The 17,950-nt window shown below is 38.1% G+C and overlaps 2 protein-coding genes across 2 annotated transcripts; both read right to left on the bottom strand.

The window, feature by feature from the left end:
- Nucleotides 1–1,730: 1,730 nt before the first annotated feature.
- Nucleotides 1,731–7,308, bottom strand: arl8bb (ADP-ribosylation factor-like 8Bb). Its single transcript, XM_056248603.1, has 7 exons — nt 7,068–7,308; nt 5,524–5,604; nt 5,290–5,363; nt 4,528–4,621; nt 3,950–4,017; nt 2,996–3,066; nt 1,731–1,987 (listed from the first exon to the last, which is right to left on the bottom strand). The coding sequence occupies exons 1-7, from the start codon at nt 7,188–7,190 to the stop codon at nt 1,938–1,940; spliced, it is 561 nt and encodes a 186-aa protein (XP_056104578.1). The 5' UTR covers nt 7,191–7,308; the 3' UTR covers nt 1,731–1,937.
- Nucleotides 7,309–9,760: 2,452 nt separating this feature from the next.
- On the bottom strand, nt 9,761–13,427 carry bhlhe40 (basic helix-loop-helix family, member e40). The gene is made up of 5 exons (XM_056248599.1): nt 13,092–13,427; nt 12,929–12,992; nt 12,637–12,744; nt 12,117–12,240; nt 9,761–11,914 (listed from the first exon to the last, which is right to left on the bottom strand). Exons 1-5 carry the CDS (start codon nt 13,163–13,165, stop codon nt 11,082–11,084), a joined length of 1,203 nt encoding a protein of 400 aa, XP_056104574.1. The 5' UTR covers nt 13,166–13,427; the 3' UTR covers nt 9,761–11,081.
- Nucleotides 13,428–17,950: the final 4,523 nt, after the last annotated feature.

The raw sequence follows: 17,950 nt of genomic DNA, 5'->3' as shown, positions 1-17,950 counted from the left end.
TTTTTAAAGTCAGCATTGCAGGATATAAACTCGCAATTGAGAGTCTGAATTGTGATATAAAAGGTTGCAATTACCTTATTTCTTTTTTATCCTGTGAAAACGAGCTTCCATTCACAGCTCTCTGAACGTTGGCTGTGGCTCATGACACCTCTGAGGTAGATTAGAGACGCAAGAACAGTCTGAAAGCTACAGCAGAAAGTCTTCAAGCAACGTGTTGGCGGAAAATTACTCCACTGAATCATGCAGCTAATAGTCAGGGAGTCACTATTAAGTCATAAATAATAACATTTTATAGCAGAAGACAACTGCAATGTTGTTTTAGCTGCTATAAAACTGATATTTACAAGACAGGAAGAATTCGCAACCTTTAGGGGCTTGATAAAACAACAAATTAAAGATCAACAACAAAACTAGCATTTTAGTTTTGTGTGTTAACCAGTAATGGGTATTTACTGTAGCAATCAGATAATTATGTAATGATTGGGGTCCTAACATGTATATATGCATATACAATAAAGATGGCCATTTAATGAAAATCAGTAATTAAATTATTAATATGGCACCTACATGGAGTTTAGACTAGCTGTTCGTGGTTATATAACACTATATCCATTCTGGGCAGTAATAAATGTGAGTATTTGCAGAAGGCACTTAACTTAATGCTCACTAATTAATGTAAATGCCAAGATGACCATCAGCGATACACAGTCCACACTTTATCCCATTAGAAGAATTGAGATGTTTCACGCTCAAGGCTACTGTATGTGAAGCTTGTCCATGAGCTGTAGGCCATGGATATTAATGAGCTGGGTTTTGTTATTGTAATGAGCCTCAAATAGGAAAAGATTTAGACAGAGCTGTAGAGACGATCTGAAAAACGTGAGGAGAGGCATTATAAAACTTGATGAATATTAAGTATGTGATAATCAGCCGGAAGAACTCCTTGAATTGCTGAAAGGCAAATATAAAAGATGATTATTTCCCCAAATAATAGTTGCTCTGCACATGGATTTAAGGAAAAACATCAACTGAAAGTACACTACCAATAAAAATGTGGGGTCTGGAAGATTTTTTTGTTTTTGAAAGAAGTCGGTTATGCTCAACAAGGCTGCATTTATGATTTTGATTATGATTTGATAAAAAAATAAAAGAAATACTGTGAAATAATATTACAATTTTAAATAACTGATTTCTATTTTTCTGTATTTTAAAATGGAATTTATTCCTGTGATGCAAAGCTGAATTCTCAGCATCATTACTCCAGTGTAATTGGCTGCTCAAGAAACATTTCTTATTATTACGAATGTTAAAAATAGTTGTGCTACTTAATTTTTTGTGGAAACTGTGATACATTTTTATTTCAGGACTTTTTGATGACTAGAGAGTTCAAAAGAACAGCATTAATTTGAAACAAAAATATTCAGCAACATAAATTTGATCAATTTAAAGTGTCCTTGCTGAATAAAATGATTAATTCCTTAAAAAAAATTCCAACTGGCCCCAAACTTTTGAATGGTAGTGTACATTTAAAATCCACTGAAGCTCTAAATGCACAATACTAGCTTCTAAAAATGTCCATTCGAACCACCCTTTGACTTCACTTGAGGGAGTAAAATGCTTTCGCGCTATAAATTATACAAAATAATACAAGCAGCTCTCTAAACTTATTTCACAGGGAAAGGGGGCAAATTCCGAAGCGGATCTAAGCTATATCGCTTTGTCAATGGTCAAAGTAAAGTAAAATCCACTCAGCCAACAAAACAGGCCGAATGATAGCAAATCATGAGTTGAGTGGAGACTGAGGCCCACGGGTGAGGACGTGTTACTGACAGTCTGTGTAATAGAGAATGAATGCTACTGGACAGACAGATGCGTCGCTCTGAAGAGGAGCTGGGCTGAGCTGGGAGCTGGGGTTATGGGTAGGACGGGGATTGATCTCAACTTCTCCGAGATTTTGAATGCTGGATCAACCACTGCAATGTGATATCTGCAGGAAAAACGTGGAGAGAGGAAGAGATGAACAATTATGACAATTATATAATATCTCCTGATGCACCTCACTTCCTCTCCCAACCTAAAGCTCAAATGACACACTATACACTTATACATATGTATGCACTATGCTCTCAACCATGTAGTGTATGCATTTTATAAGGTTATTTGGTCATTCAACATCTGAGTCTGATAGCCCCTCCCCCTCCACTACATAACTAAAGCTGTGACAGAGTGCATGAAGTTTACAACATTCCACACTTTGGTTTTTTCGGTTTATTAAGTGCATCATCCGAGTATTTAAAGTGTACTTTTTGTATTTGGAATTTCAGTGTGAACACTACTCACTATTTGTGCTACAATTACAAAACAGCATTGAATAGTGCATAAGTACGCAAATTGGGACATACCTTCAGTATTACAAATATTTTCTTGCTCAGAGTAGTTTTGTGTGTGTGTGTGTGTGTGTGTGTGTCATATTTTGGGAACTGCTGCTTCACAGAAAACACATGGTCTTTTCTTAGCCAATTAGCTATTTGTAAAGCCAATAAGTAATGTAATGTGTGAAAGCCATCCATTTGCATCCATTATACTGTAGTATAATGGATGCAAATGGATGGCTTTTCAGATTAGCGGAAATGACGAAATCACAACCACCACAACTGTACTGCGCGACAAAAAAAAATCTAACTAAAAGGAACAAAACAGCTCTTAATCGCTGAAATGTGAATGAGTCACAAGTAAGGTGGTTTATGAGTCATTTGATTCAGTATTGTAAATATAGTTGAACTCCACAAGACCTTTCTTCTTTTTTTTCCAGTTCTGAACGCACATAATGTTCTTTGTGCCTTTCTCACCCTCACTTCTTCAAGGAATTTGGTTATTCCAAATTAACCCAGTAAAGCCGCACATACAGTATGAAATAAGTCAGAAAAATCTATTTTTAATGGAAGTTTATTGAACCTTTGGACAAAATCTAAAAAGAAAATGCAGTAACTCTCACCTATATTGTCTTTCTCTTTGCATGAAATGGAGTAGCAGCAGATCTCTCGGTCTTGAATCGCAGACAGGTTCCTGCAGAAAAGGAAACATCATTTGCCCTTTTTGAGAGTAGCCTCACATGAACTTTTTCTAAAGATATATTGTCAACCGACTGTGGAAATGTCACAAAATCCCAGAAAACCCCCCCACAAAAAATCTTCCAATGTGGACATGTTTAGTGCTAGCAGGAGTATAAAAATGCCATAGTCTATTTAGGAGAAGTCTAAAAAGAGGAAGGCGACGCAGTGTTATTAATGTAAAAAAACTCCATTCAAATCAAAAGCATCCAGAGATCATATCAGGATTGTTCAACAGTGCCCACCCCCTTTTACAAGGTGAATCCCAACATTACAAACATTGATTTTAGGTGAAACAGTTTGTGAAAATCAGACAAAAAGAACCACAATCCCATGAGCAGCACAATTGAATTAAAAACAATGCAAAATATGCATAAAAATACAAACATTTCATTATTTTGAGAGCATAGAGAGATCGACTCGACTGCGTCATTCGCAGTGCTTCATGGGAGTGGGCGGAGCTGAAGAGCTATTTAGGTTGCTTTTTTTTTTCGACTTTCTGATTGGTGTAATTTCCTGTACAGCATCATGGGTAATGTAGTTTTTCCACCAGGAATTCCACTGTTAAATGAGCTGAAATAAAGTGGGCTGAAGTCTTCAGTAAAAGCAAATACCATCAATTAACAACAACCTCGTCACTCACAGTAGGTCTGTCTTTAAAGGCTTATATTATTGTTCAAAATCAATTTCCCTATGGAGTTTTTACTTCCAGTACAAGACCGCTGCGCGATATATGGGTCTGAATAAAGCAGGAAACACTAAATGAATCTCTCACTCTCATGACCCCAAACTTATTAGTCAAGGAATAGCGTGAAGAAAGATCAGATAATGCAGCTTACATCTTTTCGATGAGTTGTTTCTCGTCTAGTGCAATAGAGAGGTCTCTTTTGTTGCCAAGGACAAGTACCTGTGAAGGATAAAGTAACAATAAATCACCCACAACGTACCTCTTAAATTGTCTTTAGATTTAAACTGCATGTTTCACATTGGCAGTTTTGCTTTCAGTGCTTAAAGATTTATGTATTTGGGTGTCGGTCCTACATCAGAGCGTGCTAAAGCTGTCTTTTTAAATGGTTGGCTTTAGCAAATGGTAGCCGTCCCATCACTCCCTACAGACAGATAATCAATGAGAGAACTGTTTCCTCTGTGCGGATTTCTCTGCCATAGATAAGACCAGTGAGGACATCTCGGACCACAGGAGCTGACGGTACAGATGCTTAGTCATGCTCCTTAAATACCACACAGCAGCAATGGAAAGATCTGGACAAGGTGTGGTGCGATGGCTAGGCTAGAGCTCCTGCCGTTTCGGTAAATCCAGCAGTCATAAAACAGCAGGAAGTATTAATAACACAGACAGTCTTCCATTAACACCACAGCAGCTACAATAATACAATTATTATTAGTATAATTCTCTTACAGGAATGCCTTGCAGTTGTGGCTTGTCTAACAAGTTGTGTAGCTCGTTTCTGGAGGCTTCCACCTTTTCACGATCTGCAGCATCCACCATGTACCTGAAAACACCAACAGTTCTTTATGGAGCCTTGATAATAACACAGTAATGTAAACAACACTTTATATAAGGGATTATATACAGTTAGCCAGTCAATATTGCTAAATAGATCTTGACTGGGTGATCAGGACAAAGCACAGCAGTCCCAATTTAATTTGCGATTAATGACTGGTTGACTGTACATTATCCCACTTATTACACAGCTACGTCACAAATAAATACATTAATGGACATGAAATGTTTCTTGAGCAGCAAATCAGCCTATTAGAATGATTTCTGAAGGATCATGTGACACTGAAGACTGGAGTTAGACTGTAAAAGTGCCAATATTAGCCAACTAACTAATTTCCAATATATTGCAACAGAATACATTTTGTAATAATATTTCACAATATTACTGTTTTTACTGTATTTTTGATCAAATAAATACAATATTAGTATTTAGTAACCATTTTCTATGGACTGACCAGCAAAGAATATTTAGCAACAATATAATATGCCTAATTTTAAGTTCTCTCTCATCTAGCTCCTAGATACAATTTAGTGGTCATTAAACAGACCTATCTAACTGCTCAATGCCACTGACCAATCAGAACCAAGTATCGCATAGGGTAGTGGAATAAACCATTTTAAAAGTGTCTGAGGGAACAGACAGCAGATTATACTCACACTATGGCGTTGACGCCCCGACAGTATCGCTCCCACATGCTCCTGAACCGCGGCTGCCCGCCTATATCCCAAATCTACATGAGAACAACACATTTTTGCTACAGGGTTGGACATGATTGCAGGCATTGGTGATGTAACGTGATGTGACTATATAATTCAATATGATGTGTATGAAAGAGTGTTAAACTGGATTCAACAAAACCACCCTTGATAATTAGCACAGATGAGACTAACCTTTATGGTTACGTTGCCTTTGGTGACTTTCCTCATGTTGAAGCCGACTGTAGGGATCATGTCTTCATTGAACTGACCAGACTTATGGAAAATAAACATGTAGATCATTACAATTAAATGGATAAAACAAATCTACAAAATGACAATCTAACAGTCTGACATTTCACAAAATAACATGAACACGCACAAGAGGAAGTCAACATTACAATTCAGCAACTCATAGGTATTTTTAGTGAACGTAATGGGAATTTTTGGTATCACAGGCCAGAGAGTGTCATGTCACATGATTCAGTAAATTGTGCAAAAGAGCAAAATGATTGGATTCATTCTTTAAACCATGTGGATTTTAAAATAAGTCTCAAGAGATCTTCAAGATCTTTCCTTTAAAAATATGACCATAACTATTCATGGAGCGAGATATTGAAAAACCCCCATATTAAATCTAAAAGAGCTTAGCTAACTTGAAGGTCATATTACAAAAAAACTTAAGTGTTGCAATTATGCAAATTGAAACTTAATTGGTTCACATTTATGAGTGAGGAATTACCGACAGAATTGTTTAGAAAGGTACAAATACAGAACGAAAAAAAAATAATGGGTTAAATGAACAACCCATAGGCCTAAATCATTCTCTGAAACTAGAATGACACCTGCGAGTGCGAGATGCTGAAAACGGAAGAGATGTTTCTCTTTTCCTCTTTGAATTCAGACCATCATGTAGAGTTGTGAAAGTAAAGTGACCTTAGAAACCCTGGCTTTTGTAAACTCACTGTGCTGCATTGCAGAAACTTTGAAAAAGGCCCACTTTTTTTTTTTACAACCGCCTCAGTAGACCCGAACCCCCAGTGGGACAGTCACTTGCATTTAAGCATGTTGCCTAATATCAGATTCAGTCTGGTGTGCTCAGAGACCTTTCCAAATACAGGCCACACCAAGGTTGTTTCCAGGTTTATGTTTAAATAAGATGCAATTCTCCACTTGCATTCAAATAAAACATTATTGTGACATTTTTAGTGTCACAAACTTACAACAGGGTAACTTTAGACGGTAAACCAATTCAAAACCACAAGGAGCTTCCAGAAAGGCAGGATTGTTTTCAGCAGTGATTGATCACATAATTATCTATGAAGGAAATCAAAAAGACATTGGGCACCGACGTCAACATTTAAGCAAAGCCATAATTCCTAATTTACATGTATGACTTTGTAGTAGGTATATTACATTACATTATTTATGAATTTGTTTACATACGATTTAAGCTAAAACACTAAAGCACACCATTGGAATCTCATCCACCCTAAAAGTCATAACACTGAAAACAATCTTCAAACCTGGAGAAACTAGAACAGGTTTGTAATTCATATTTCATGTACAATCTAAAACGTCAAGCATTGCGTGAAAAAAAAAAAATCACACCCATATTCCTAATTACTCATAAAAAGGTCTGTTCTGCACCCCCTGTCAGGCTATGACATGACAACAATAACATAAACAGCTCAGTCAAGCTTCAGTGTTCAAACTTTGAGGAATTAAACTGGACTTACAGCGATAACGTTGACAAAAGTGGTTTTTCCAGAGTACTGCAGTCCCACCAGCGTCAGCTCCATCTCCTCCTTCCAGAAGAGCGACCTGAACCAGTCCATGAGCCGGTGGATGAGAGCCATCATCTCTGCTCTGCGCTGCTGGATGAGCTCTATGGTCAGGATGATGCAGGGCAGATTCCGTTCCTGCTGGAGGGAATCGAGGAGAAAGAGGAAGCGGCTGAGGTGGTCATGTGACAACTACTGACGCACAATAAACGCGTCGCTGTCGCTATCGACACAACAATGCGGAAATCTTTCAGAATAAAAGTTCGCGAAAACTCGAGTCACACTGTTGTGTTGAAGGTATTTAAATACATATTAGGGACACTTTGAAGTGTTTGCATAAAAGTAACAAGCAAGAAAAAAAGCAAATAAACATTTGGAAAACTTTGGATTTCTTTGTTAGCAGAAAAAAACTAACAAACAAAAACCCGTTAATTTATTAACAAAATGTATTTATTAAAAATAAAGTAATCTTTGTTTTGGATTGTCACCTAAATAATCTAAATAAACAAAAAATGTTTTATTTATTTATCAAACAAACAAATAAATACATACATATATTTATTAAATGCATTGCATTAAACGTATAAACATTATTCATGCAAATGCATTATTGTATTTAAAACATAATTAATTTAAAAAATAATAATAAATTAAAACAAGATATAAATTAACACGTAAAACACGTTTTTTACAGTCTATGGAATAAATACTGTAAAAACATGTAAATATGTAAAAAGAGGTTCGTTGCAGTTCATCGATATTCCACGCGATGGCGTTAAAAGCTTTATAATAGGGGGATGAGACCTCTGTCGGAACAGGACCTCATACTTGCTGCAAGCAGCATAAATTATGTAAATTGACATTGTTTACTGAAAACATTTTCACTATTATACGGTTATCTATTGCGTTAATGTTATTTTGTAACTGAATTTTTTATTACAGTCATGTTTGATTGTTTGTTTGTTTGTTTGTTTGTTTGTTTGTTTGTTTGTTTGTTTGTTTGTTTGTTTGAGAAACGAATCATATTGTTTGCTCTTTTGAATACTTTTGAATCCCTCACCTTAATTTTTTTCTTCTGACCATAGATGACACAAAATCTCATCTCAGCACTTTTGATGAATGTCTACCCAATTTTTAATTTTGTTCATCTGAATATCAACATTTTTGAAATGTAGTCAGTTGAAACAGTTTTGATGTTAATTGATCTTATTCTGTGTCTCTGGAAAATAGTGATATATGAAATTGTATTAAATATCAAAGTTTTTGTGTCTATTGGTTAATGAGGGATCTGTGGACACACATTTTTGGATGAAAGAGATCAATAAAGATCAATAATGACCCTTGGGGTAAGATGACACAGAAGACCCCAATTGGCATTTAATTACTGTAATTAATGGGCTTAATTTTCAGTATTTTCATGAATTAAAACATCTTCACTTTCATTAAAACCTATAGGTTAGTAGGGTGGAATCATTATATTTGCATTCATAGTGTTGCTATTATGACATATCTTCAATCAAATCTGGGCATTTAAATAGGCCTAAAGATAGTCATAGAATCATTTTCTGATAAATCTCTTTTACTGCTATTCTGCTTTGTCTGTCTTCACAATTCAATTATTAACTCAATTGTCAAAATAAAAATTTGAATACAATATTTTATTTGCTCTTTTACATGAATGACACTTTTTAAAAATATATAATTATTAATAATAATTAACCCAACCTACTGTACTTAATAGTTGACATTTTGTGCTATATTTGAACAAAATTAACAAATGTTTCTATTAATTTCCTATAATAACACATTGGGTGATGCGTCATCATCCTGCACATGCTAAATTTATATAGGCTATCTAAATATCTTACTATTTAAAGATAAATCCACATTGTTCTTAATGGGGGCATCTTCCCCCATCCTACCCCAACCAAATTGACTAAATAGGTAACACTTTATACCTCTAAAAACAGTAATTTATCGATTAATTATCACTTACAGAAAATATTACTCATTTACAGACAACATATAATACTATTATTGTTGTCCTGCCATGACTGTGCTGGATGTGTGGCGTGTGTGTGCTGCTGTGCTCATGCTTCAGTGCCGTGTGGCTCTACATGTGAGGCCCAGTGTGTGTGATTATTACTCCGCTGCCTGTTCACATCCCAGCGGGGCGGCGGAGGAGGAGGAAGAGGGAAGCTGCACTGGATCGAGCACACAGCCAGACACGCGGTGACGGTGAGACTTAGCCTATTTCAACAGATAACGAGCATTAGGAAATGACGTGGTTCATCTAAGTATGTAAATCGCCTGCAAAGACAAATAATAATAATAAACGATTATGTTCTTTGCTCATTTTTTGGTGTTATAGACGTCTTCTAATCTAGTAGAAAAAGTGCCTCACATAACCTGACATTTTTTGTTATCGACAAATTCATGGACTTTAGTTAGGAATAGGATCTGTGAGGCTGGAATATTTGTAACCTGACTCTTATCATATTGTGTGTCTAAAGGATTTGCATAGACAAATCAAGTTTATGGGTTATGTAAGTGTTATATAAAGGCGAACTGTGATGATGGGAAAAACAGCGAGGTTGTTTTCCCAGCTAAACATGTTCAAGCTCTCCAACACACACTCAGACACATGGTTTCCACAGGAAAAAAAACCTTTATTAATACTTTTTCTTTACTGTATGTCAACAATACTTTAGACAAAATATATACATCAAACAACCTTTTCTTAGGTCCCAAAATAAAAAGTAAGTACCTCTTCCTATACAAAACTAATATATTGTTTTAAACATTACATTCACTTCCTTTTGCTTCTATGTTGAATCCAGGATTAAAAATGTAGATATCCGCCATCATGTTTACTGCTTTAAACAGGTAAAGGCAACAGCATGAATAAAGATCTGTCCTAATTTGACCAGAAATGAACACAGAACATGATGCAGATCGAGTCTAGGTCCAACAAGCTATGTACACAATCTCATGGCATACAGCACTCGGCTGTCTAAAACATAAATGTGTGGGTCACGTATCAAAAATACAGATGTACAAGTAGTATAAACAAAATAATTACAGGACGCAGAACCTCACAACAACTTCACCTACGTGCACGAATGGATGACAAACTCAAAAGCTACAGCGGAGCCATGGTTACATCACTCCCGTATTTACACGAGCGTCACGTCTCGGGAGTCGATGGCGTCCTCGTTTATGCAAGAAGATGGGAAGCGTGCACGCGCCTGTGCTCCTCTCAGCCAAAGCAAAGACATTTATTTGGTAGCATTCTAGTCTAAAAGGACGGTTCTTGTCGGTTAAAGCAGTCACAGAAGCAGAAGAGAGTGGAGCTTCCTGATCAAGCGTCCACGGCACAGAGAAATGTCCAAAAAAAGCAGCATCTACAGGGGTGATGTTTTATTAAAAAAATGACTTTTTGTTTACATTCAACAAATGAAAAGGTGCTTGTGCAAAGGGCAAAGTCTTTATGGTTGGGGGACCGTCTGCACGTCACATTCTGGGTTATTGTTTTCGACTTAAACATTCGGCATAAGTGCAGAGTGCAGCCGTTCGCCCGCCCCAGGTCCTATTTCTGGAAGGACAGTGCTCACTGTCCTTGCTTTGACCTTCTTCACAGTGTCTCACAGTGCTTTGCACGGGACCTCCTTTACCCGTCTGCCTCCACGTGGACCGTTCCATGTCTGGGTGTGTGTCTGCTGGCTGTTGAGGGAGCTGATAAGAGTGTGCGAGTGTGTATGTGTGTGTGTGTCTCTGCGGTTGGAGGGAGGCCGTCGTACTTCTGAGAGGAATCAGAACAGCTGTTTGCCGTGTTTGAGGGCGCTTTGAACTTTTGTCGTTGCGCCCTCTTCAACAGAACCCTCTTCGGGAGCTTATTCAGCAGGGAAGTCCACTCTCGAGACCAAAACATTCAGAGAGCGGGCTGTTGGCGGACCCCAGAGCGAGTCCTCAGTCTTTGGTTTCCAGGTTTAACGGGGGAACTTGTTTCAGGGCCTGCAGGAGTGCAGGAGAGTCCATGGAGGTCGGAGGGCTGGCGGGGGAGCTCACTCTTGAGGACATGGCCAAGGATGAAGGGAGTTTTTCTGGAGACATGCCCGCTGGGGACCCGCTGAGGCCTGGGTACAACACAGGCATGGCACCCGGGTACCAACACTTCTCCAGCATGGGCAGGTATGCTGCACCAGATGGGAAGAGGTAGAAGGGCATGCACAGGGGTTGGTGTGGAGAAAAGCTCATGTAGGGGCTGTGGCCGCCCACTATTTCATGCCCTGACAGAGACTCGTCTTCCGAAGAGTCGGACCTCTGCCGCTTGGCCTGTGGCTCATCCATCTCCTCTTTAATGCTGCCGCCATACTTGAGATCCCCAGTGTCTTTGCCATAGTAGGCCGACAGCTGGGCCTTCGGGTCACGCTTCTCGAGCTCGCCTCCGTAGCCACTGTCGGTATCCGTATCACTCCCGCTCTGCTCGCTGCAGTGGGGATAAGTCCTTTGAATGACGGGAACGCAGTTTTTAGCGTGGCCCTCTGCTGCTTTGGGCTGCAGGCCTGCCGGTTTCTCCCTGCTTTCTTGGGGTTTGGGAGCGGGCTCGTCCAGACGAGGGCTCGGCGGGCTCTGAATGAACTCAGACGCCACTTTTTGAAGGTGGTCGATTATGTGAGCAGGTGTCAGGTCGCGCATGGTCTCCTGGTTGGCCAGGAACTGAAGAACCTCCTTGGCGCACAAGTGGAACCCGGAACGGAACATCTCCTCACTGGTTTCTAAGTGCCCATTGCCCTGTTCACCTGCAATAAAACCATAAGGGTTAGAAAGCATGCCAATGCGTTCCTTCACAACAGTCTAGATCATTTGCTGCATTGCACAAGTCTGTCTCAATTTCTTTATTTTGTAATGTGCACGAAAACAAAGGGGGGGGGGGTGGGTGAAAAGTTCAGCAGGGCTGGCTGCTTCCTGCGGCAGTCACACATTGCATTATCGTGAACTCACCGATTTGCATTCCGTTCTGCAAGGAAATTATCTTCTGTTGCTGCTGCTCCAGCAGGTTGTTAAGAGCTTTCACATGCTTGAGCGTGAGCTCCAACACAACCGCCTTCTCCAAGTGTCCCAGAGTCTAAAACAGGAAAAACCCAGATAAGCATGTTGATCTTTCTTATGTAACCCTCTCCACAGCGGTTCAGAGAGGACAAACCTGCGTCGAGCAGGAATGAAGACACTCCTCTCCGCTCACCAGTGCATGCACATGTGCGTGCAAGTAATATTCAAATACTCCAAAAGACAATCTAACACGCCTTGTTGACGTATGAATAATGAACTAACGCCAGATTCACGATATGTTGTGCCAAAAGTTAACATGTGATGTTTACAATTAAAAATGTACATCAAGAACATTATAGGAGGGTGACTAATCCAAAAGCAGGACAAACATGATTTATTCATGATCAACAAGCAGGTGGCGCTTTACACTACAACATAGTGAGGTGAGCCCATCCACTCCCATATTACTTACAGTGAGTTTAAGGTGTTCGGGCAGCAAATCCTTCAACTGCGCGATGCATTCGTTTATTCGGTCCCTCCTTTTCTTCTCGATCAACCGATGAGGCAATTTGTACGTATCCTGGAGGTCAGGAGTTAACATTTTCTATTAATTTCCATGCGTAAAAATCATTTAAAACAAACTTAAATAATAATAAATAAATTGTGCAGTTTAAATCTCGTTAAGAACACTAAAATACATTTATACAAAGTTGGCAAGTAAAAGTGTGCGCAAATATTTTTGTGCGTAATTGCGCGCTTCGTACCTTACTGTCCTCACTGCGCTTCATTCCCCGCCGGGGTTTACACATATACATCGGATAGTCCATTCTATAAAATAAAACAAAATAAAATACAGTCAATGAAAGATCAATCTCTCAAGAAAGCGTTCAGAAACACGAATAAGCAGCGTCTGGAAAACTGACTTACCTTTCCATGTCAGAGATATCCATACTGTGTTTGGCCATACATGGTGGAGGCTGAGCACTGGTAATCCTCTCCATTTCACCCTATCAATATGTCTTAGTGGTGTAAGAATAGGGTTGATTTAAAATATATGTGTATATAGCAAAACAAAAACTAGATCCTTTACTCTCTCGTCAAAGTCCACAAGTATTTCCTTCGAATAGTTTTCGTTCCAGATATGGTCCCTCAAAAGTAGGACGCAAAACTGCTGTTGTTGTGAGGTGTAGATGCAGGAGGCGTTTGTCGGCTCCGCTGCTGGTTAAATGAGTGTATGTGGGTGGGTTTGAAGTACGTGTTAAATAAACCCTGTGACTGCAGACACGTCTCGAGCTCCAGTCACATGAGCCTCACGTGTGTGACGGCGCTTTCAGAGCTCAACCCATTTACAGCAGACCGTCCGCCCTCCCGTGTCCCGTGTCCCACCATGCTGCTGCGCGCGCTCTCTCTCTCTCCGTGCACAATAACAGCTCGTGTCAGGGACGTGTTTTATGAGCGCCTTATCCTGGATTGACTTCAAAGCATGATATACTATACAAAGATTATATAAAGGGGTTTAGAATGCTTTATCAAGCCACACCATTGGCTACCTTTTAAAAGGCGCATGCTTTTCACAATTCGACTTATTTACCAATGTAATTACGACAGCACCACAAAATGTCTATTTAAATGTCCATATATATCCTATGTATTTCAGTGCTGTCAAATCGATTACTCGGTCTACTAACAGATTGTGTTTATATATATATATATATATATATATATATATATATATATATAAAACACATTTAATATATAGGCTATAGGCTATACACACACAGTCACACACACATACACACATATATATAGGCCTATGTGTGTGTGTGATTGTGTAGCCTATATATATATATATATATAGCCTATACACAATCTGTTAGTAGACCGATTAATCGATTTGACAGCACTAATATACATGAAATACATACATATACAGATTATATTACACATTGCACATTGCATTAAATATATATATATAATAATAACATACACGCATGTATTATATAAACAAACTTTTATTTTTTTATGATTAATTGATTTGACAGCACTAATATCAGCACTAATAATAGCACTAAGACATTAACACATTGCATTAAATATATATATAATATAATAATATACACGCATGTATTAGGCTATATAAACAAACTTGAATGTTTTATGATTTGACAGCACTGATATATATATATATATATATATATATATATATATATATATATATATACATACTGTGTGTGAGCGTATATATATATATATATATTCTTTAATGTTTAAAACATTTTCTTTAAAAAATATAAAATACATTTTATACAAAATTAAATAGAAAATGCATATGTATATATGTTGTATACTATAAATAACACATTACATGAAATACAATATACAATGCAATACAATATAATATATATGCGTGTTATTTACAAATCCCTCTCGAGCGCTGTGTTTGCATAAAGGATTATATTGCTTTACAATAAGCAGCACTTCTGTTTCACACACGCATGGGCCTGAACGTGAGCGTGCAGACAGCAGAAGCTTCTAGAAAGAAACGGATGTCATATGAATAATGTGCAGAGCACCTGTTGCTCCATCAATATAATGCTAGTATTCATTATCAGAATTCCCCTGGCATGATGCTGGCACATGAGCGAGCACGGCTCAGTTGTCATGGTTACACAATAGTAACAGATGCGCGGGAACTAACGCGCCATTTTTTCGCACCGGGACCATTTGGCGCTCCACGTGCAGCCGCTCATGTCTCTCTCGTGCTGCGGCTCGGTTTGTTGTGGCCGGTTGTACTCGGCGGCGGTCACGTTGAACTCCTCATGGCGGCGCAGGGAAAGGGCGGAGGCGGAGAAACGATTCAATCCCTGGGACTGACGTCACCCGTTTATTTTAGTGCAGGGCAGCTCGAGCTCATCCCAGCCAGGCGCGCGCTCTGAGGAGAACGGTGCTCTCACGCGCTGTTTTAATTGTAAATAACGCGCAGAATATCCCTCATAAATATGGCAATATTTGATCTAAACGTCTTTGAAATGGTGGTACAATAACTGAGGTGTGGAAGACCTCGTGAAATACAGTAAATAATTAGGTAGCATTTACATTACTGAGTTCATAGGCTACTACACTAATTACATGCTGCTTTTCTCTCACTCAAATATATCAATGTTTATTCATTTGAATGCATGGATTATTTTATTTGGGCTATAAGAATTGATTAATTTCATTATTTCAATGAACAAATGTAATATTATGCGAGAGAAGTGACCCTCTAATTTCTGTACACAGAAATAAATTGCTAGTCAATTTCACATCGCCTATGAATGCAAAGAAACTGCAAGTAACACATTGCATTGAATGTGAGATTTTGAAGTACGAAGCCTGGAATGGTATCAGTTTCTTGCAAAACATAGCCTGCTCAAATAATCGTTTTAGAACTGCTGGTAGCTTTATAGAGATTTTGAGGTCTGTTCATAAAATCCTGTTAATAATTCAAATCCTAATAGAATTGGTGGAAAAGTAAGGGGGAGTTTGTTGCTTTTTTATCTGGCGAATTGCAGCAACAGGATGACACATCATCATCCTTCTTCACAGGCAGAGGACAGAAGCAGTGCATGAGACTGTTCCTTGTTCAGTGAATTCATAAATGCATTGCCTATTTTGGTTACACATGAAATGGAATGACAAAAACAGATTTGGGATGTGTCCTTGAGGCTTAGGGTGTAATATAGCCTGGCAACACTTTAGTGCTCATGTGACAGTGTAATTAGATACTGAATTATGTTTCAAGTTTTAAGTGGTTAATTTCACAGTCGGACCTTATATTAATCGCTTTTATTACATAACAAGTGGAACAAGAATTTTAATAGATCATGTGATAACTGAACTGTTTGGTTGGTTTAGTCTTAAACAGCCAGCTGTCCCGATGCCAATCAGTGTCATGTTTTGTGTCTTTCTTGTGGGTTGTGTCCTTTAATTAAGGAAAGTCCCCTTATTTGACCACAAATATGTTACAATTAGGACCGTTATTTGATTTAAGAGATGGAATGCTGTAAAGACGTCATCGGAGGTTAATGCATTTCTCTAACACTTTACATTAGTGTCCATTATCTACAAGCACTTAAAAAAGAAACAACATTATAACTAAACAGCATAGTACAAATTGGTACAAGATTAATACAAACTGTACATTAGTATTACTCAGCATTACATTTTTGAGTTGTCAAAAAAAAATCTTGAAAATGTTTGACTATTTCAGTTGTTGTGGAATGTGCGCATGAAATTTTGGTAACACTTTATTTTAAGGTGAATTAGTTACACGTCACTACATGTAGGCTACTTAGTAATAACTTAGAAAATTATGCACAATTACAAGTGACAAACCCTAACCGTAACTCATGTAGTTAATATTTCTCTGTAATATTACAATGTCACCTTAAAATAAAGTGTAACCTAAATGTTTATTATGATTGTGACATTAACGGGTCAACTTGACATGTACATTTCATAGTTAAGGGCAGGTGCCCAGACCCAAAATAAAAAAATATGCAGTTTGTGATCATTTTATGAAATATACCCTCTGAGGGTATTTACATTTATGCATTTGACAGACTTTTATTCACCTTTATTAAGACGGAGAGGCTTACATTCATTAGTTGAAGGTGTACATTTTTGTTGCTCCACTGTTTGAACTTCAGGAAAGCACACAAAAAATCAAATTTTTTCAGTGACATTTGTAAAAATATATATTTTAAATACTGTCTATACAGTAATATTTTCATTTTTGAAAAAATAATGTTAAAAAAACACTTAAATACAGTGTACTTGTTTTGTAATATGTGAGAAGAATCATACATTTTAAAGGGTTACTGTTTATATGTGATATTTTTCCAAATGGGTCAGTTTGACACGAAACATGATCATAGCCAGAAAGGGATAACCTTATTTTTCTATGTAAATGTTCCTTTAATTGTTCTCTATTGTTACATGTGTGTCCTGTGTTTCCCCCTGCTTAGTGTTTTTGGTTCAGTCCTGTGTCCCAGTTTTCCCGCTCCTCGTTTGTGTTCAGTTCATTCACCTGTGTGTTTAGTTAATTATCTTCATCCATGTCACCTGTCTCCTATTCATTATTGTCATCAGTCTCTGTATTTAGTTTCCCTCTTGGTCCGTTCTCGTTAATGTATAGCGTGTGTTGTGGTTCCTGAGTTTTGTTAATTAAATCCTGTTTTCCTGATCATCCTCGTCTTCTCATCATTCCTACCACCACGTATCGTAACATCTATAAATAGGACACCTGAATATTTGAACAAAACATGAACATACAGTACCACTCTCAGAACATTGAAAAATGACCATCATCGAGCTCGTACACCTCGAGGCTTTCACCATCCTGAGGCTCACTGTTGGAATAGCTCGCATATTAACTTTATAATAAGCTTCATATAAGCCCAGAAAGAAAGTGGCATTCACAGACCCACCCATATTAAACATATTAAAGCTACTTGAGTTTCCTATTTCTGACTAAACTGATGGTTTCAAGTCATATTTTCCTCCCTCTGCTTTTATTTCACAAATGTCACTTAACTCGTGGAAGGTTTCAGTCTGATGCAGCACTTTGCACAGGGGGATTTTAGAGCAATAATTTTGACGACGCTGACAAGTGTCAATAATTAAGCATCTAAAGGGCCTTTCTGACACTTCAGTCACACATTTGCTCTTTTTACGGACAACAGTAAAGTTACACCTCAGTGTTTTACCCTGAGATCGATTTGGGACTCTCCAGTCTGAGCTGT

The sequence above is a fragment of the Rhinichthys klamathensis genome, unplaced genomic scaffold, assembly GCF_029890125.1.
Source record: "Rhinichthys klamathensis goyatoka isolate OS25496 unplaced genomic scaffold, OSU_Roscu_1.1 h1tg000056l_1, whole genome shotgun sequence".
Classification (NCBI taxonomy): Eukaryota; Metazoa; Chordata; class Actinopteri; order Cypriniformes; family Leuciscidae; genus Rhinichthys; species Rhinichthys klamathensis.
Note: the sequence above shows the minus strand (reverse complement) of the source record. Positions and strands in the feature narration are given on the sequence as shown.

Excerpts from the sequence above, each read along its gene's own strand:
- arl8bb (XM_056248603.1), bottom strand. The coding sequence starts at position 7,190 with ATGATGGCTCTCATCCACCGGCTCATGGACTGGTTCAGGTCGCTCTTC. Across the intron at positions 4,622-5,289 it reads CGGGGCGTCAACGCCATAGT|GTACATGGTGGATGCTGCAG; the intron begins GTGAGTATAATC and ends TGGTGTTTTCAG. Across the intron at positions 3,067-3,949 it reads AAACAACTCATCGAAAAGAT|GAACCTGTCTGCGATTCAAG; the intron begins GTAAGCTGCATT and ends CCTTTTCTGCAG.
- bhlhe40 (XM_056248599.1), bottom strand. The coding sequence starts at position 13,165 with ATGGAGAGGATTACCAGTGCTCAGCCTCCACCATGTATGGCCAAACAC. Across the intron at positions 12,993-13,091 it reads GATATCTCTGACATGGAAAG|AATGGACTATCCGATGTATA; the intron begins GTAAGTCAGTTT and ends TTTATTTTATAG. Across the intron at positions 12,241-12,636 it reads CCGAACACCTTAAACTCACT|ACTCTGGGACACTTGGAGAA; the intron begins GTAAGTAATATG and ends TTCCTGTTTTAG.